The sequence below is a fragment of the Ostrinia furnacalis genome, unplaced genomic scaffold (assembly GCF_004193835.3).
Source record: "Ostrinia furnacalis isolate ACB-3 unplaced genomic scaffold, ASM419383v2 OfSCF0698, whole genome shotgun sequence".
NCBI lineage: Eukaryota > Metazoa > Arthropoda > Insecta > Lepidoptera > Crambidae > Ostrinia > Ostrinia furnacalis.
In genome coordinates this window covers 1-20,662 of record NW_021130937.1, presented here as the reverse complement: position 1 = coordinate 20,662, position 20,662 = coordinate 1, and the positions used below count along the sequence as shown (strand labels likewise).

The window sequence follows — 20,662 nt, the reverse complement described above, 5'->3', positions numbered from 1 at the left end:
ACATTAGTAAACCCAATTTAAATAATAATTCAAATTCTCTAAAAACTGGGTCAACAGTTAAAATTTACACTATCACAGTATTCTTGAAAAGTACTTTTATGGTCTTCTTTTAAAAATCTCTTCATGCCTTTAAATAAATAAAACATTTTTCTGTTCTGAAAGACATTTTTCAACACTTCTAAAAATATTTCATAATTTCCATCCTTTTTATAAGCTGAAATTGATGTTTGAAATAATTTATACTGGTCAGCCTGTAAAAGTACTTTTATTTCCTTCACAAAGTCTATCAATGATGTTGGGGCCACTTTTTCTGGTGCAGAAATATTTGTAATTTCACCACTTTTCAAATTGTCCTCAAAACCAAAGGGCTTTATCTTCAACTTTTTTCTTTTGGCTATTGAAGCAACATTGGATTCTTCTGCACTCCTCTTGTGAATTGTAACCAATGATTGAGAAGAAGCCTGTGATGTATTTTTACTACTATCTAAAGCACTAAAAAGATCCTTTGCTTCTTTTGGTTTGAATTCATTCACATAGGCTGATGCTTGAGCATTCTTATAAAAATCCATTGAAAAATCAGCATACACCTCATTTGAATTAGGATATTGACTTACTGCCTTCTTAGTGCCTTTGTTGACAATTCTAGTGCTAGTTGTAGGAAAAGATACCCCACCAACATTGTTGGGCTCATAGTTTTTATATCCTTTATTGTCTTCATTAGGAAGCAATGGTTTTAGTTTAGGTGAAGGCAAGGTCGCTTCTGCAGTTTTGAAAAACCGACAAATCTCACTTACAGTTTCACCAAACTTGTTTGATACATTAATATGATCTCTCAACCATGCTGACAGTTGACTTTTCAACTTAGGACTGTTAAACCTGCCATCACAAAGTAATATTGCTCCATAATCGTTTTTGTGTCTTATAACTCTTCCAATAGCTTGGTTGACTGCTCTAGTAGCTTCTAGAGAATACCATTCATCTCCAGATAGAAATTCTTTGTTATGAACCCTAAGCTCTTCTAGATACTTCTTTTTAAGTATAATTCTAGGATCTTTCAGAGGTGGGAATGGCAATCCAGTTATAATCACTGCTCTACCATTCATATCAGCAAAATCTAAGCCCTCAGAAACTTTTCCTCTGCAAACTGCCATAAAACAGGCTCCTTTAGTGCTAGGATCACTTATTTTGCCATAGAAATCACTGATGACAGCATTGAATGTATCTTTTCTTTGAGGCTCAACAAAAATGGGCTTGATGTTGTTGATACTAGACCAAATACCTTCAGATTGCCATGCTTCTTGACACTTGGTCATGATTGGATATGAAGGAAAGAAAACTAACAAACCATCCGGCACCACCCGGGTAAAACTTAATATTGTTCTTCCTAAAGATGAAATATATTTTGGATTGTCTCTATTCTGGTAATTTGAATTAAGAGGAGTTGTATCAGGGCCTTGGCTGATTATTTTCACACATATCTGATTGCCATTGACTATATGAGGGTTTTCCAGCTGAACACCAATTGGAATTCCTAATTCTGATATTAATGGCTTCAAAGGTGCTAAAGTTCCACTAGTTAAAATAATGCTCCTAACATTTTGATCTAATAGCTGCTTCATTCCAAACCCAGGGCTGAAGCACCAGTAGCTGAGAACCCGCTCAGCTGATTTTGCATTTCCAACCTTAAGTGCACCCCAACTATCAGATTTTTTATTCTTCTTATCTTCAATGTGAACATGGACTTTATAGCACATTTTAACTCTTTCTTTGTATGAATGTGTTGTGCCACTAAATACAACATTTAACAAGTCTACAAACTTTTGCAGACCAACTCCCTTTCTTTGAAATGGTGAGGCACTTGCAGTGGACAAGTATGTAACAAGGTTTCCTAGTAAAGTGATGACAGCCATTTGGTTGTGATCTCTAATCTCAGCTTTAGCTAACAATTCAAATATAAAACCTCCAGGGAAAGTAGTACCTTCACTGCCAACACTTATTTCATCTATAGCCTTTTCTAAAGCAAGCATGATTTCTTTCAAAACACATAAATCTTCACAAGTGAAGTCTTTTGGCTGATTATTATCAACTGTTAAATCCAACTGCTCTTCAGAGTTTTCACTAAAAGATCTCATTACATGTGTTATTTCATCTATACATAATGCTACATCTGTGCTCCTGATTTGTAAAGATGCTGATTCCTCGCACATCTTCTCCACATTATGGGCTTCATCAAGTATTATTATATTGTTAATCAATTCTACTCCATTAGCCTTCCTTGATTTTGGATCTAATAAATAATTGTATGGCATGAATATAATATCTGCATCTTGTTTCAGTTCTTTAGATAAATAATATGGGCAACATTTTAGTTTCTTACCAACAGTTACTAAATCTTCAATGTCCAGTATTTCATCACCTCTGACAGATCTATCTTCCTTTTTTGAGTCCACATTATTGTAAAAGAAGCATGTCTTGGATTTGACCTTTAATTGACACATGTGTACTTTGTTCATGTTATTAGATTCTTTAGAAACTTCAGGATGTATGCACATTTGGTCCCTTGATCCCAGTACTGTGGCCTTTACATGTCTATAGCTAGATCTTTTCAACTCCTGCATAGCCTGTGTGAGTTGAGAATGAGTTCTGGATGAATATATAATTTTAGGCATACCCCAAGATACATTGTCCTTTGCTTTTCCCGCTCCTGATTTCAGATTATCTCGCAGGGAACCGCTGAAACCACCACCGCTGTGCTCCGTAAAATTTCCTAATTGGGCATTCATTTGCAACTGGGCTTTCTTCACAAGCAGCCATGCTAATGATGAACATAATAAACTCAAAGTTTTTCCAGTTCCAGTGGGAGATTCCAGTACAGCATGAGTGCTGTTTTGCAGGCTTTCAATCACCCGTTCCATATACGCCTTCTGGACATCGTATGGATCAAATGGAAAACTAACAGGGATACCTGATATCATCACCTCAGGCATTGTGAATATGACTGATGTTTACACTTTACATTTAAAAATTAATTAAAAACACTCTTTATATTTTTACGAGGCGTAGGTTATTTTATTTTTTTGACACTTCATAAAAGTAGTTTCCCGCTTTATTTCATTGGCACATTCACTAATTTTAATTTTCATGTTTCACTAGTTGACCTTTCCAAAGACCACTATAAATTATTTAAACCAAAACACATTTGAAAATTCATTAAAAAATGAAAAAAAAAATTTGATATCAAATAATTTTCCTTAATAGTTCAGTAGATATTTGAATACACAAATAATTATTATTGAACGCATCCAAAAATGCAATCTCACTCCGTTCCGTTCCGCGTTCAAGAATTTCTATTTGCATTCATCCGACACTCACTTGAAATTAACAATTAAAATAATTTTGATATAAGTTCATTATTTCTGTTGACTCTATACAAAATATCGATCATTTTGGAAAAAAACATTTTCATTAAAATGGAACTCGGTAAACTAATATAATAATTTTGACGTGTTTTTGACACAAATATAACCTCAAACAGATGTTGAATTGTAAATAAAAATTATTCATAAGTTTTCTTGTTTAAGACAAAGTGAAACTTGCTTAAAACATGGAAGTATCCGTGGAACAAGTTTACACGTCTGTAGCTTGCAACCGCACACCTGAAATAGTAGATTGGAATAGCAATGGGGTTATTTGTTATGGTGCGTCAAATGCTGTTGTTATTTACAATCCGGTAAGCAAAAATACATAATTTTATTACTAAAGATACCTAAATAGTTGCCTTACGCTTCTCTTACTTCATAGTGATGCTACTATGTACATACTAGATGTTCCGCTGTATCAAACATAATCCAACCTCTAAATAAATATTCACCATCTGGAATCGAGAACCAGCTGTATTAGTGTATTTTTATCTTTTTACAGGAACTAAGAGGCAAAGATATTTTAGTCCTTAGTCACCACACTTCAAATGTTAACGCTGTTAAGTGGCTAAATAAGCCATACGCAGCATGCACAGAATTCTTATCTTGTTCTGCTGACAAGACTGCTGCAGTATGGACCTTTGAGAAAAGCTGGCAAGTTACTAGTAAACTTGAAGGACACACAGAGGGAGTTACATGTGTGTTTGGGATGTACACAAATGAAAACAATTTAATTATTTATACTGGATCAATTGATTCTACCATAAAAATTTGGGAAAGAATCGATGGTAAGTGAATAAATGTTTCAATATAACAATAATATTCTCTTTCATATCTGACATACAGATACTGTTACGAGTTACAAATCAACACATTTTTAAAACAACTTGAAAAAATTGAACTGCCTAAGGCGAGAATTGAACTCACAACCTTTTGACTCCTCTTCCAACTGAGCTACTTTAGAACATTCTTAAAAAAATTAAATTACATTTAATGAGTGCTATGAATTTGATGTTGCATTATTTAACAAATCATAAATAATTTTACTTACTTTTCCTTTATTTATTTTAGGTGAAACATCACTCAAGCAAACCATTAATCTCCACTCTGGTCTATGCCTGACATTACATGCTCATATACTACCCTCAGTGGAAGAGCCTCTCCTTTTCTGTGCCCTCGATGACCACAAGATACACATCTATGCAAGCGATAATAAAGAATACCACAAAGTACACTCTTTAGTTGGACATGAAGACTGGGTGAGGGGAATGGATGTATTAAATGTTGGTGTGTATCATTTGTGAATACTAATTGGTGTAATATTTTAGTCATTATTTCACTACAAACACTGTTTGTTTGGTATTTTAGTTACATTTGTAATTATGTTACTGGTAACCTCATTAATTTGCCATCACTTCACCATATTCAATCTTTTTTTTGTTTCAAACTTATTTCATGATTTTAAGGAATGACTGACATCACTGTTAGATAAATGATATTATAGGATAGCCAATTAAGAACTCAGGAGATTAATCAAAGCCTTTAAGCTTTTCTTTTGCTTACTGAAAAAAATACTTATTGGTCCAAAAATTAAATAATACCTACCCTTTTCTAGAGAACAATGCAATACTACTAGCCTCCTGCTCACAAGACACATACATCAGACTGTGGCGGATACAGCCCCACACTGTGCACACACCCACTTCAGAGATTCGCGTGGAAGAGAAACTGTTCCATGCACACAACCAAGACTGGTCTGTGAAACTAGACGCAGTGTTGGCTGGACATGAAGGCTGGGTGTATGGTGTCCAGTGGCATCCATATGGTAAGTTGCCATACATCAATTAACATGAATTTCAAGTTTACTGAGCTTGTTTTGAAATTATAACATAGATAGATAAAGGGGTTAAGTTTCCCTGTTTTTGGGTAAATAAAATAATGAGAGTGGAGAAATGTACGGTAGGGAAAGAAAATGAGAATACATATGAAGCCTTCAGAGTGCAACCCTGAATATAGACTTGATGATAAAATTATCACATACCAAAAAGAAAAGATTACTAAATCACACTTCTTACTTTTTTATTTTTCCATTTCTCATGCTGCCAGAATGTGTATATCAAGGATTTGCAGACATAAAATGTCCGCGATCAACCATGACAATTAGAGGTAACAAAATACTGGATGATACACAATATTGCACAGCAAATTGCGCCAATATACATAATGATATTGCGTCAAACACTATATGGAAATGTGCAATATTGAGTATACTGTAGCTAGAATATTGATAACATTTTCCACTACATTTAATTACTTAATTTACGTACGATATACAGTGACGTTACTGAGCAATATTGGCGAACAATCATGCTTATTTGCAAAGTTAAAGATTAATCTACTTAAAGAAGCTGTTACATAATTTCTTGCGCGATTTTTTGCGTAACTTTGACACAAACATCTAAATTATTTCTCTGAAATGCTTGAAAAAAAAAAACTGATAACCACTCTCAACCACATACACACTTCATTTTCTAGCTAAAGACCTAAGAATTGACATCAAACTGTATTTTAAAATTTGATTTATCAATCATCATTCTACTTCATCTCATTATTTTTCCTCTGCAGATTTCTACAAAAAGGTGCCAGTGTATCGGCTGCTATCCTCCTCTCTAGACAAGACGCTGATCGTGTGGGAACCAGAAGAGGAGGGCGGGGGCGTGTGGGTGGAGCGCGTGAGAGTAGGGGAGGTGGGGGGTAACGCGCTCGGCTTCTACGGAAGCCGGTTCGGACCTAAAGGGGATAGTTTCTTGGGACATGGATATAATGGATCGTTTCACATCTGGTCGTCAAATAAGGTATGCTATGGTGTTGTTTTTTTATATTTTAACATAGTTTGAAAGTAAGGGGTGAAAGATGCTGTGGAGTGACCACAGCTTTCGCTGCCAGCGCCCTCACAGCGCTGACGCAACATTTTGTTTTTTTCGGGCAATTAACGCTACAGCGCGATGAGAGGGTATTGTGGGAAAGGCCTTAGTTTTATTTATTTATTTATTTATTTAGGAAAACCAGGGTTTTACAGTGTGTAATAATGACATAAGATAGGCAACGAGTAAACCACTTATAGGTTCCCACAGGTAAAAACAATTTAAAAAAATAATTATAATAATTAATATTATTATTATTATAATTAATATTATTTATTTTGACTTGAACAAGAGCGCATAAAATTATAAACAACTCACCCAAAGACCAGAAAGAGGCTCAAGTGTCTCCTTATAATATGAAACAGATACCGGGTCATCAGATAAAGCTAAACAAAATGCTGTAATCGTTATCGTTCTTTTCCAGGAGTCAGGAGCATGGGAATCCCAGGTGGTATGTGGAGGCCACTTTGGTTGCGTGGAGGACGTGAAGTGGGAGCCGACATTAGGCCGCTACCTCATCAGCGTGTCCGCCGACCAGACTGCACGCTTGCACGCGCCATGGAAACGAGAGGGTAAGGTTAAAGTGGAAGAACTAGCTAGCGCAACCAATGACAGGACGCGCGTTCTATCATTGGCCTATGCACGCGCAGTGTCGCCATCGCCGATGCTATAATCTGGTCTGTGAGCACGTAGAATTTTGTCCAATGACCCCAAGCTACTCATCCTTATCGCTCGCGCGTAATTATATTGCTGTCGCGACTGTGCGACGGGCGCCCGCAATGAGTGTGCGAGCTACCATAATGCTAACATAATTACGCGCGAGCGATAAGGATGGGTAGCTTGGGGTCATTGAACAAAATTCTACGTGCTCACAGACCAGGCTTTAACTGGTGACTCCGGCGCATGAGTCGCAAGTGGTGTCGATAGCCACTGCTGCTGCGTGGAGGACGTGAAGTGGGAGCCGACATTAGGCCGCTACCTCATCAGCGTGTCCGCCGACCAGACCGCGCGCCTGCACGCGCCGTGGAAGCGAGAGGGTGAGCTTAGAGTGGGACAAAGCTAGCTAGTTGGTGACTCCGGCGAATGAGAGGCGGCCACTTTGGCTGCGTGGAGGACGTGAAGTGGGAGCCGACATTAGGCCGCTACCTCATCAGCGTGTCTGCCGACCAGACCGCGCGCCTGCACGCGCCGTGGAAGCGAGAGGGTGAGCTTAGAGCGAGACAGCTAGCTGGTGATTCCGGCGAATGAGAGGCTGCCACTTTGGCTGCGTGGAGGACTTGAAGTGGGAGCCGACATTAGGCCGCTACCTCATCAGCGTGTCCGCCGACCAGACCGCGCGCCTGCACGCGCCGTGGAAGCGAGAGGGTAAGGTTAGAATGGGACAGACCTAGTTAGCGTGACCAATGACAGGACGCGCGTCCTATGTGCCCTCAGTGATCGGTTTGACTGAAGCTTGACTCGGGCGCATGGGAGTCGCAAGTGTCGGTATCTTTGCGGCTGCCTGTTGGACGAGTCCGATAAAACCGCACACCTGCCGTTCTTTCAAAATCAGTCTATCTGAAACGGACACCGTTGGGATATTGTCAGCTTGAAAATCATTGATAGTGTTTTAAACCCTCCATTTCAGCTAAATGTACTTGTACTAGAAATGGGTTCACCATAATATTCCAACGGACGACGGATATCGAATTACCGATCCTTCTATCGGGTTAGGTATTATCTGGCCCACCGGAAATCTGGTCCGCGGACCAGTTAAATATCAGCAGTCTGACACTGACACCATTTAATTAGGCTATTGTAATATTCTCTAAATGGATGGCTGGATTTTACCTGCCTAGCTCGCACTTATTGCGTGTCATGTAAACTATAAATTACTGTATTTTATTGAAAAAGAGGCTGACAAAGGTGACTGAGTTTCTTCCGCCACTTCTTCTCAGCACCAGCCCATATGTTGTCCCGAAGTGGTGGTAGGGCAAGCTATGTATGTATATATATTTGGGACGTGTACATAAGTGCCTTGGAAAGTGCCTATGTACTGAATAAAATATTTGAATTAAAGTTCAAACACCTTTTCAGACCTCGCACCAGAATGGCACGAGATCGCGCGTCCACAAGTCCACGGCTACGACCTGGCGGCTGTGGCTCCCGTCAGCAGCACGACCTTCGCCTCCGCTGCTGAGGAGAAGGTCATCCGGGTCTTTAAGGCGCCGCAGAACTTCCTGCTCAACTTCAAGAGCCTGGTCGGCGAGGACCTGGTGGAAGGCAGCGAAGGTAAGCAGACCACGAAATCGCGCGTCCTCAAGTACATGTCTACGACCCGTAGGCCTACGATGCGCGCTGCCATAAGCTTGTAGCGCGCCAATTTATCGATTTTACGCAATAAGCCCATACGTTTGTCGTCTAAAATTATCGATAAGATTTTATCACGGTTTGCATCCTAGCCCGACTGGTAGCAGTATTGACCATCAGCAGTACAACGTTCGTATCCACCGCCGAAGAGAAGGTCTTCACATCGTGACTATAATTAGGTAGTGGTAATTTGTTTGTTATTGTATTGTGATTGTATCATACAGAACGTAAAAGTAAATAATAAAATATGAAAACATTTAAAAGCTGTACAGAAACTTGATTTTGCAACGTGTGTGTTGCAGGCGCGGCCCCCGAAGGCGCGACTCAGCCGTCACTAGGGCTGTCCAACAAGGCCGTGTTCAGCGACGAGGAGCCCGCGGGCGACGAAGAGAGACACTTCACGCCCGTCACACTCACTAGTAAGTTAATGCCTACAGTCTTTCATTTAATGTGTTATCTTCAAACCGCTTTCACATTAAGAGCGTTGTCACATTTTTCATGCAGAAATCGAGAATTTGGCAGATTTCGAAATGATTTTAGTCATATAATTTATTGTTATAGCTTCTTTTGACTTATATCATCGTAATTATCATACGTTTTTACGGAATGTCTATTGACAAAATCTCGTTCAAATTGGATTTTTGCCTACGAAAACAGCGAATTTCGAAAGCCCGATTTCCAGGTAACTCGCGAAGGCACAACTTTGAACTAATATTACAACAAATTTATTTCTAAGTAAGAAGATAGAATGTATTCATTAGAATAAGCATACCCTGAAGAAGAAAGTGTATTGAGAAAATTTTGATGTTTAATTCATTAAAATGCATTTTTATCATGTCTAAGATAGTCAAAATTCGAGAAAATTACTGCAAGAAAACAGGTCACATCTCATAATCTAAAAGTCATTTGGCAACATAAACTACTTTATACTTAAGAAGAAACATAGTACTATTATTGTGTGAAAAAGAAAAAATATCTATCTTCAATCTTCAAATGAAAAATTAATTTGAAAATACTATAAAATCGGGTGCATCAAATGGCATAAATCAGTCGTGCTTTGGCACTCGTAGACGCCGGGTCTATGTCAGTTGACTGCCCACTGACGTATATGCGTCACGCGTGATTTTTTCGTAAATTGTAGTATGATTGAGTACTTTTGATCCGCAAGTATTTTTAATTTATTTGTTTAGGTAAATCGGACTTGTAATTTCTTTCTTTTCAAACTTTTTATTATTTTACTTACAGAATATGGGTAGAATAGATAAAAGATATTATTATGGTATCTGTTTGGTCAGGAAAAAATAAATGACTAATAAAAATTTTAACAGGGTGTCAAAACATTAGTCTATGCTATTGTGTTTCTACCAACATAAAATATACTCTTCCTTACTAATAAAAGTTGAATAGCGTCTGTATGGTCACACAACGCTTCGTCATGTTTTTCCGAAAGTTCAATTACTGACGACTGAATGAAAGAAATTGGTGCGTAACTATTCATCTGATATTAAACGTTTAGTAATAAAGGGGTAGGTCAGGTAAATGGCAAATCCACCAGCGGTCGCTCGATGACACTTAGACAAATAGTTTTATAAAACGTCAACTAAGTTGGTTAGGTATTTGTATTGTAGATACTTATACAAATGAACGTATAAAATGAGTTTATTTTTAAAAGTATAGGTACAGGGTGGAAACGATAAGTGATTTCACTTGATTTTTAATTATACAAGATATCGAGAAACTGTTTACTGTTCCTGTAAGTGCTTCATGAGCTCTTTAAAACAATAACAATAAATAGGTCAAAGAATAAACTGGATCTATGCGAAAATTCAATGTTTCCGAATTTCATACTAAATGTATGCCGCCAGCCATACCTACCATATTAGAAGTGTTAATTTTTTAAATTTAAATTTTTAATTGAGTAATATATAATAATCAAACAACAAACTCGTAAATTGCATTCTTATTTAAATTATTTACGGAAAACATGATTTTAGGTTTAACTTGCTACAATATCATCAAGAGATACTAATTAATAAATACTAAATAAACAGATAAAGGGGACGGCATTAAGGCACTCAGAATTCTCAGAAACCATTGATTTCGTGTTTGTTTGTAACTGTATTAAATGTATGAAAGCTGGAAATATAGGTTTTTTGAATAGATTCAGTTCGTTCTTAAACATATTATTGATGCCGTTTGCTAGGTCTCATGAAGCACTTTTTCAGTAAGTAACCATTTGTTCGACATCTTGTATACCTACTATAAGAAATATTCGAGTGAGATCACTTATCGATTATTTTCGTCATCCTTATTTGTATTAAATTTAATTAAAATACACTAAGGCTGAGATGCACCACCTAACTTTGACCCTAACTGACAATAACCGGTGTTTTATGTTAGACAGATTTTTGACATCCAAAATTTTGATGTCAATGTTAAAGTAAGACGGTGCAACACGGCCTAACAAATGTATCGTAGACAGTACTTTTTATTTTCTTCATAAATCTTTCTTTTCTTTGTAAAGCTATCTACAAGCTTTTATTTTCTTTGACATCTGGAGTTGTAAAATCTTGCAACTTAAAATTTACTTACTTCCCGTTTTCCCATTGAGCTGAAATTTTGCATGTCTACACAGGCATGCAAAATTTCGTTTCATTTCGCACTAAATAATTTAATTTACACGTGTTTTCATGCGATGGCCAAGTCAATATATTTATGTAAAACGTTAATGATTTCCTGGACTGGACTTGGTATTACATGGATCTCACAACTTTTTACCGTAGAACAACTGAGTAGTGAGACTTGGTTTTTTGACAAGTATTGTTTTTGATGGGTTTGTATTACAGAACGCATGTGTACCTAATGGGATAACTGTTTAAAAACACGATTAGATAAATTTTGCTCTATGGATAAAAATCTTAAAGTTACCTCTGATTTTTTAGCATTATACGACCGTGGTTTATAATAATAAATTCTATAAAATCACAATGATATCAGTATTTACCTCTTTGATTTCCTGACTTGTTTAGATTTACAAAAACTAAATATTTATTATTAACTTTTAGATAATAATTTGAATGGCGCTTACGATGTTTAGTTACGAGCTCTTTGATGGACACAGATATTATAGATAACGTTTAAAAAATGGCACGCTCGTTTTCATACATTTCATTCTATTTATTTAACCTATCCATATTTATGTGCGGAAACGTCACAAAATCAGAATGAATTTTAATTTTTCCAACCCGCATCATAAAAACTAAAAAGTCAAAAGTAAAATTGAAATAGTAAATATTTTTCATAAACAAGCTTTTGATGCTGTAAATAGAATAAAATAAAACATAAATTCTTTCAAACCCATCAACTTATTACTTTACTCAATTTAAAGATTAAAAACTTGTCGCGGGATTTACTAGTGTAAAAAATACATTAATTACGTAACTTGATTTTGCTAAAAGTCTGATCTGAGAAAAAATCAAATAGGTAAATTATACATTATTTCTTTATTATTATGTATGATGTACTGTCTTAGGTACGATACAACTACGGATTAAGATCGTTTAGTCGACGCAGCGTTGAAATTGTACAGATAAATGCAGTTTGCGCACTCACTACGCGACGTCAAGCAATAAAAACCTAAAATTCGAACGCCAACTTTTTGCTACAACGCTCTTAAGACGTCAGAAGCATGAAGCAGAAGCAAGCAAGGTATAGTTCCAAAATACTGAACTGTCCTATCAATGACATTGACAGTGGGGCGCCACCGTCAATACCGGATCGCTGGTTCCGATTTTTGCCATGTTGGAAACCATATAGTTGAACGATGGTAGCGCCCCCTGTCATTGAGTTTGGTGGGACAGTTCAGCGTGGGTCATCTATAGTGGCGTTTTATACCATGAAACCATCGATAGCGCGTCTGTCACTCCGCGTGACTGACGCGTCTGTCGCACTTCCAAAGTCGCCTAAGGCCCAGAACACGGTGAAACGCAATTGCAACGAAACTGCAACTTCTAGTTACTTTTGAGTTGCACCTAAGTTTCTGCCATAGATTCCGTTGAGAGACCACACATGACGCGACCAGTTTGAAACCGGTTTGAAATTGCGTTTCACCGTGTGTTCTGGGCCTAAATTTGAAAGCGTCTGTCGTTATCAAGTATCACGTATTATACTCATTGTGCTTATTATGGTACAGTTTAAATGTAATTTACTTCTTTACTTCGCAGAGCCGCCCACGGAAGAGACGTTAATGCAAAACACGCTCTGGCCCGAAGTCCAAAAGCTATACGGCCACGGCTACGAGGTGTTCGCGCTGGAAGCCAGCGCNGCCAGCGCCGACGGCCGCCTGCTGGCCTCGGCCTGCAAGGCCACCACCAAGGAACACGCCTCCGTGCTGATCTGGTAAGACCGGAGTCCGAGAGGCCACTATGGCCCGAAGTCCAGAAGCTATACGGGCACGGCTACGAGGTGTTCGCGCTCGAGGCCAGCGCCGACGGCCGCCTGCTGGCCTCGGCCTGCAAGGCCACCACCAAGGAGCACGCCTCCGTGCTCATCTGGTAAGACCGGAGTCCGAGAGGCCACTGAGGCCCGAAGTCCAGAAGCTATACGGGCACGGTGGGGCGCGTCTTCGTGGATGAAACGTACTATATGCAGCAAGCTGAAATGGCAATGGACACGGCAAATAGCACGCAGAAGATTGGAAGCCGACCGCTGCCAAACAGCTAATCTGAAAATCCCCGACGTGGAGTGACTCAGATGTGATTGTCCAGTGCCTATTTTTCTAAAATTTCTCTTCTTATCTTCCTTGCGTCATTCAGAATATCACATACTAGCTTTCCGCCCGCGGCTTCGCCCGCGTGGAATTTTGTCTGTCACAGAAAAACTTTATCGCGCGCGTCCCTGTTTCAAAAACCGGGATAAAAACTATCCTATGTTCTTTCCCGGGACTCAAACTATCTCTATGCCAAATTTCATCAAAATCGGTTGCGAGGTTTAAGCGGGAAAGCGTAACAGACAGACAGACAGACAGACAGAGTTACTTTCGCATTTATAATATTAGTTGGGATTTTGTTGTGTAAGTCCAGATTAGTATTGTAGACACAAATAACCAATTTTTACTTGTCACCAGGGACACATCAAACTGGCAGAAGCTCCAAGTGCTCGTCTCCCATCAGCTCACTGTGACCCAACTTGCCTTCTCGCCGGACAGCCAACGACTTCTCTCAGTGTCGCGCGACCGAAGGTGGACCCTGTACGAGCGGTCGAAAGACACAAATTTGTTTGGCATCGCCGCCGGCACGGACAAGACGAACGGAATACACTCTAGAATAATTTGGTGCTGTGCGTGGGGACATGATAGCGAAGTGTTCGCGACCGGATCGAGGGAAGGAAAGGTAAGTTTTTTTCTAAAATGCTAGTGTTTATTTTTTTTTTGTGCCAATGTGTGTGTGTTTTTTTTTTCATTCAGTAGCAGGCAAACGTAAACTACTGGCACGGTAATACTATCTATACAGTATTCCAACTCGGCCATATTTTTGAAATAAATGTCAACAGTCGCGCAGTACGTCACAGTATGACAACATGCGATAGGGCTGTCTACCTACAGTACCCAGTTTAATTACATCTGCCTACTTAGAAAAAATTTTAAGAGGGTGTCAAAACATTAGTCTATGCTATTGTGTTTCTACCAACATAAAATATACTCTTCCTTACTAATAAAAGTTGAATAGCGTCTGTATGGTCACACAACGCTTTGTCATGTTTTTCCGAAAGTTCAATTACTGACGACTGAATGAAAGAATTGGTGCGTAACTATTCATCTGATATTAAACGTTTAGTAATAAAGGGGTAGGTCAGGTAAATGGCAAATCCACCAGCGGTCACTCGATGACACTTAGACTATAAAACAGTCAATAACTTTATAAAACGTCAACTAGGTTGGTTAGGTATTTGTATTGTAGATACTTATACAATGAACGTATAAAATGAGTTTATTTTTAAAAGTATAGGTACAGGGTGGAAATGATAAGTGATTTCACTTGATTTTTAATTATACAAGATATCGAGAAACTGTTTACTGTTCCTGTAAGTGCTTCATGAGCTTTTTAAAACAATAAAGTGGATTTATGCGAAAATTCAATGTTTCCGAATTTCATACTAAATGTATGCCGCCAGCCATACCTACCATATTAGAAGTGTTAATTTTTTAAATTTAAATTTTTAATTGAGTACCTAATATATAATAATCAAACAACAAACTCGTAAATTGCATTCTTATTTAAATTATTTACGGAAAACATGATTTTAGGTTTAACTTGCTACAATATCATCAAGAGATACTAATTAATAAATACTAAATAAACAGATAAAGGGGACGGCATTAAGTTAACATGGGCATATAAATGGTATGGTGAAGTCAAAAATTTGATATCAACATTTTAATTTTTTAAATTTTCATACAAAATCCCAACTAATATTATAAATGCGAAAGTAACTCTGTCTGTCTGTCTGTCTGTCTGTCTGTCTGTCTGTTACGCTTTCCCGCTTAAACCTCGCAACCGATTTTGATGAAATTTGGCATAGAGATAGTTTGAGTCCCGGGAAAGAACATAGGATAGTTTTTATCCCGGTTTTTGAAACAGGGACGCGCGCGATAAAGTTTTTCTGTGACAGACAAAATTCCACGCGGGCGAAGCCGCGGGCGGAAAGCTAGTAAATTTTATAAAATCCGATTTGTATGAAAATTAAAATATTAAAACGAAGATATCAATTTTCTGACTTCACCATACCATTTATATGCGCATGTTAGCATGGGCTAGTGTCGGCTCATATACCCATTTACCTAACACCCTGTATAGTTTTGTGATTGTATTTTTTTATTTAGTTAGACAAACAAAATACTTTGTGAATGGAATAGGTACTAGTAGATTTAATTTAGTAAAATCTACTTAAATAATTTTGAAACTTTAATAATCATAACGATCTGTTACGTTAATTTCGGGCGGCCGAAGTCGTGGGCAAAAGCTGGTTTAATACAATATAATTTTCATTTCAAATCAAACTGACTGAAAATGTCAATTTGACTAATTTTTGACCAATTTGACCGTAAATGACGGTCAGTCAAATTCAATCAGTTTTGTCATTTTTAACACGGCCACCGACGTCCATTCGGCACATTCGCATTCGCGACACCCCCGACTTTTGCATACCGAGCGCATACCGAGATTTGAATTTCGAAAGAAAGTTCTCGTTTCGTCTGTTAAATATGAAGTTACAATACTGTATGATATTATTACCGTGCTACTGGCTTGAATTCGAGATTTGTCTACACCAAAATATTTTTTTTTTTCAATCCTGTACTCCTTTTACTTATTTGGAATGTATGTTGTCTCGGTTAGAAAGAGACGGATAGAGTCGATATAACGGTACCGTCTTGCGAAATCGTTCTAACGTTACCGCGTTATAACCAGCTGTGTCAAAAGTGCTTGATTTGAGCGTCAAAAAAAGCAAAAAGATTTTCGTACAATAAACGCTATAAATTGACTTTCTGCCTTACTAGAAGAAACCCACTCAGTGGTGAGTATGGCGAACGAAAAAATTCGTAGGTAGTCACTAGTTCTATGAATGATTTTTCATTTATAGTGAGCCTATGGCCAAAAGTAGTTTATTGCGCATGAATGTGGTGGAAAAGGATACAATATTAAATTACATAAACACATTGCCATGTAACATAATATATGGCAAATATGTATCATTGTTAGTATAATTATTTACATTATCTATTGTACTGGTTGTAAAATTAATTGAACACGTATATTATGTAGCAAAATACACAAGAGACGTATAAATATGTTTATTTACATAATAAATGAATATTTATGTAGTAGTTAGTTTTCTAGTTTGGGATTATAGTTAGAACAGTTGATGTAGTTAGTCAATTTATTCGTTTCTCACCTGTAACCCATTATCTCATCCATCAATGACTGATTTCAGATATGCGTCTGGTCGAAAATAGAAGCGGCTCAGAAGTCGTCCCTAAACGACTACGCGTTATACAACCAACACCGGGAGCCGAACCAGGCGGTGACGGCGCTGGCGTTCGCGCCACTGATCCTGCGGGAATGCCGAGTGCTTGCAGCAGGACTCGAATCAGGAGTTGTCAAGTTGTATAGTTTTGCGGAGCTGGAATGGACGCCGCTTTATGAAATGAACAACAAGTTAGTTTCTTTGCGTCTATAACATAAATACGCTATCGTAGTATTCTGGACTACGCCAGGAGTTCAAGGCCTACGCTAAAAGACCTAGACCTGCCTAAAACCGGCGCGGGTGCCTGATCTAAGCGACAACGCACATTGGGCGACAAAACGCGGCGACAGACGCGGCCACAAAACGCATGGGCGCGTCTGTCTTTTCATATTATTAGCTTGTCGTCGCGATATGTCACGGAGTTTATTTATTTATTTATAGAAACTAACAGCGATACATTGAAAATGTTAGTTATAAGATTTAGACTGATAGTATAGCCAATGACAGGTTTCCCTTTTTATAAAAGTACATTGTTGTTGCAACGTATTCTCGCCCAATGTGCGCTGTTACAACCAACACCGGGAGCCGAACCAGGCGGTGACGGCGCTGGCGTTCGCGCCACTGATCCTGCGGGAATGCCGAGTGCTTGCAGCAGGACTCGAATCAGGAGTTGTCAAGTTGTATAGTTTTGCGGAGCTGGAATGGACGCCGCTTTATGAAATGAACAACAAGTTAGTTTCTTTGCGTCTATAACATAAATACGCTATCGTAGTATTCTGGGCTACGACAGGGGTTAAAGGCCTACGCTAAAAGACCTAGACCTGCCTAAAACTTGCGCGGGTGCCCGGTCTAAGTGACAGCGCACATTGGGCGACAAAACGCGGCGACAGACGCGGCCACAAAACGCGTGCGCGCGTTTTATCTTTTCATATTATTAGCTTGTCGTCGCGATATGTCACGGAGTTTATTTATTTATTTATAGAAACTAACAGCGATACATTGAAAATGTTAGTTATAAGATTTAGACTGATAGTATAGCCAATGACAGGTTTCCCTTTTTATAAAAGTACATTGTTGTTGCAACGTATTCTCGCCCAATGTGCGCTGTCGCTAAGATAGGAGCGGCGCAGAAGTCGTCCCTAAACGACTACGCGTTATACAACCAACACCGGGAGCCAAACCAGGCGGTGACGGCGCTGGCGTTCGCTCCACTGATCCTACGGGAATGCCGAGTGCTCGCAGCGGGACTAGAATCAGGAGTTGTCAAGCTGTACAGCTTTGCGGAGCTGGAATGGACGCCGCTTTATGAAATGAACAGCAAGTGAGTTTCTTTGCGTCTATAACATAAATACGCTATCGTAGTATTCTGGACTACCCCAGGGGTAAAGGCCTACGCTAAAAGACCTAGACCTGCCTAAAACTTGCGCGGGTGCCCGATCTAAGCGACAGCGCACATTGGGCGACAAAACGCGGCGACAGACGCGGCCACAAAACGCATGCGCGCGTCTCTCTTTTCATATTATTAGCTTGTCGTCGCTATACAGTGTGAGTCACGTTAAAGTGTACATATGAAAATAGATGAAACTAGACCTATTTTTATCGACAAAAAAGAGGTCAAAAAATTTTTGAGATTTTTTTTTAATTTTTTATAGATTTTTTTTTCTTCCAATTACTTGTTGTAAAGAAAACGTAATAACTTTTAAACTAAGCGGTATATCCTGATAAAATAAAAACAGTAATAATGCTAAATAACAGGCGATACTAAAAAAAACATAAAATACACAAAAAAGGCCAACAAATAATAAAAAAAGATACTTTTTGAAAAAAAACTGCTTTTAAATTCGTGTTTTTTTGGTTATTTGATAAGTTTCTCCAAAAAATGCCCCTATAACCGGTGGTTTTTATTACTTTGTATTATTCTCTATCGTATTACCTTCGTAAAACCAAAAATCGCCTGTCTCTATCCCTATCACAACATTTGCTATGATCGTTTGAACAAAGGCCTGCCGCAACATTATTTTCCGCTACAGGTAGAGACAATTTTAATTTTAACTAAAATGCTTATTTTACTTCGAAATCTTTTGTTTTTATTTGAAACTAGCTGACCCGGCGAACTTTGTTCCGCCTTAATGGCAATAAATAAGCAGACTTTTTTTTTATTTCGAACGGGATATAAAGTATCCTATGTCCTTCTCCTGGCTCTAAACTACCTCCCTGACAATTTTCAGCTAAATCGGTTCAGCCGTTCTTGAGTTATAAGTGGAGTAACTAACACGACTTTCTTTTATATATATAGATCTAACTTGTCTTTATCAAAATTACAAATCTAGAGCCATTTTCAGTTTCGTTGTTAACGAAGCGTTGAATGGCGCGCCCGGAGAGGCTTAGTTCAAACGATCATTGCAAACGTTGTGATAGGGATAAAGACTTTACGGTTTTACGAAGGTAATACGATAGAGAATAATACAAAGTAATAAAAACCACCGGTTATAGGGGCATTTTTTGGAGAAATTTATCAAATAACCAAAAAAACACGAATTTAAAAGCAAATTTTTTCAAAAAGTATCATTTTTTATTATTTGTTGGCCTTTTTTGTGTATTTTACGTATTTTTTTTAGTATTGCCTGTTATTTAGATTTATTACTGTTTTAATTTTATCAGGATATACCGCTTAGTTTAAAAGTTATTACGTTTTCTTTAAAATAAGTAATTGGAAGAAAAGAAATTCTATAAAAAATTAAAAAAAAATCTCAAAAAATTTTTGACCTGTTTTTTGTCGATAAAAATAGGTCTAGTTTCATTTATTTTCATATGTACACTTTAACGTGACTCACACTGTATATCGCGGAATTGCAACGTATTCTCGCCCAATGTGCGCTGTCGCTAAGATAGAAGCGGCTCAGAAGTCGTCCCTAAACGACTACGCGTTATACAACCAACACCGGGAGCCGAACCAGGCGGTGACGGCGCTGGCGTTCGCGCCACTGATCCTACGGGAGTGCCGAGTGCTCGCAGCGGGACTTGAATCAGGAGTTGTCAAGTTGTACAGCTTTGAGGAATTGGAATGGACGCCGCTTTATGAAATGAACAACAAGTGAGTTGAATACGCCATCTTTCAATAACATTTTTGGTACGAAATATTTTCAAAATATGTCGGACTGCTATGCCGTTTTTGTAAAAGGCTTAAAACATTGTCATTATCACAACCATTGGGCCAAACATAAACCATTATTTCACAGGCAGAGCTCATAACAGAGTACGTGCTGCTGAGAAGAGCGGATCTTCAGATGTGTATTAAGGTCATAGCACACTTAAAACCCCGGAAAGGGATCAATACCGTTTCGCCTTTCATCGTAAGTCGAGGCGATTACGTTACGCTGCGGATAAGTTGCGTTGCGTTGCAATACGAGTTTCATACTGTTACATCTTGCTGTAAAGAATACTGACCGGCTCGAGTTGATACGGTTCCGATCCGTTTTGGGGTTAATAAGTGTGCTTCACTCTGCAGGGCTACTCCAAAACGCTGTTTACGTAGTTGCGGGTTTAATTACACCGTCGCTCATGCTGGCATTTCTCTTTGCGTGAGAGGAATGTCGGATAATTCGGATAACGTTTTTCGAAGTAAGGGGGCGTCCATTAATTACGTGAGACTTTTAGGGGGGGAGGGGGTCCAGAAAAACCTCACTTAATCTCACGTGGGGGAGAGGGGGGGTGTCGAGAAATATCACGTAATTTTTTTCCACAACAAACAGAGTAAATCCTCCGTCTGCATTTGTGAACACAGGCCGCAGCAGTTTTTAGATCCGCAGTTAGCTACCAATGCTTAAATATTAACAAAATGTAAACTAATACTTAAAAATTGTACTAAAAGTTAATTTTTTTACGCAGGTCGGGTTTTTTTATAAAATCTATTATTTTCGAAGCATGGATTACCATTTTGGAAAATCT

At 38.4% G+C, this 20,662-nt stretch overlaps 2 protein-coding genes across 2 annotated transcripts; one reads left to right on the top strand and one right to left on the bottom strand.

Moving 5' to 3' along the window:
* Window positions 1-8: 8 nt before the first annotated feature.
* Rtel1 (Regulator of telomere elongation helicase 1) lies at window positions 9-3,069 on the bottom strand. Its single transcript, XM_028300174.1, has 2 exons — window positions 2,378-3,069; window positions 9-2,287 (listed from the first exon to the last, which is right to left on the bottom strand). The coding sequence occupies exons 1-2, from the start codon at window positions 2,985-2,987 to the stop codon at window positions 51-53; spliced, it is 2,847 nt and encodes a 948-aa protein (XP_028155975.1). The 5' UTR covers window positions 2,988-3,069; the 3' UTR covers window positions 9-50.
* A 419-nt stretch (window positions 3,070-3,488) lies between these two features.
* On the top strand, window positions 3,489-17,022 carry Elp2 (elongator complex protein 2). The gene is made up of 12 exons (XM_028300173.1): window positions 3,489-3,730; window positions 3,922-4,207; window positions 4,491-4,706; window positions 5,035-5,244; window positions 6,045-6,274; window positions 6,768-6,915; window positions 8,420-8,614; window positions 8,995-9,111; window positions 12,916-13,090; window positions 13,818-14,082; window positions 16,682-16,905; window positions 16,947-17,022. The coding sequence occupies exons 1-12, from the start codon at window positions 3,605-3,607 to the stop codon at window positions 17,020-17,022; spliced, it is 2,268 nt and encodes a 755-aa protein (XP_028155974.1). The 5' UTR covers window positions 3,489-3,604.
* The last annotated feature ends 3,640 nt before the right edge of the window (window positions 17,023-20,662 follow it).

Coding starts and splice junctions, on each gene's coding strand:
- Rtel1 (XM_028300174.1), bottom strand. CDS start 2,987: ATGCCTGAGGTGATGATATCAGGTATCCCTGTTAGTTTTCCATTTGAT. Junction 2,288..2,377: donor TGAAGATTTAGTAACTGTTG/GTAAGAAACTAA, acceptor ATTATTTATTAG/ATCCAAAATCAAGGAAGGCT.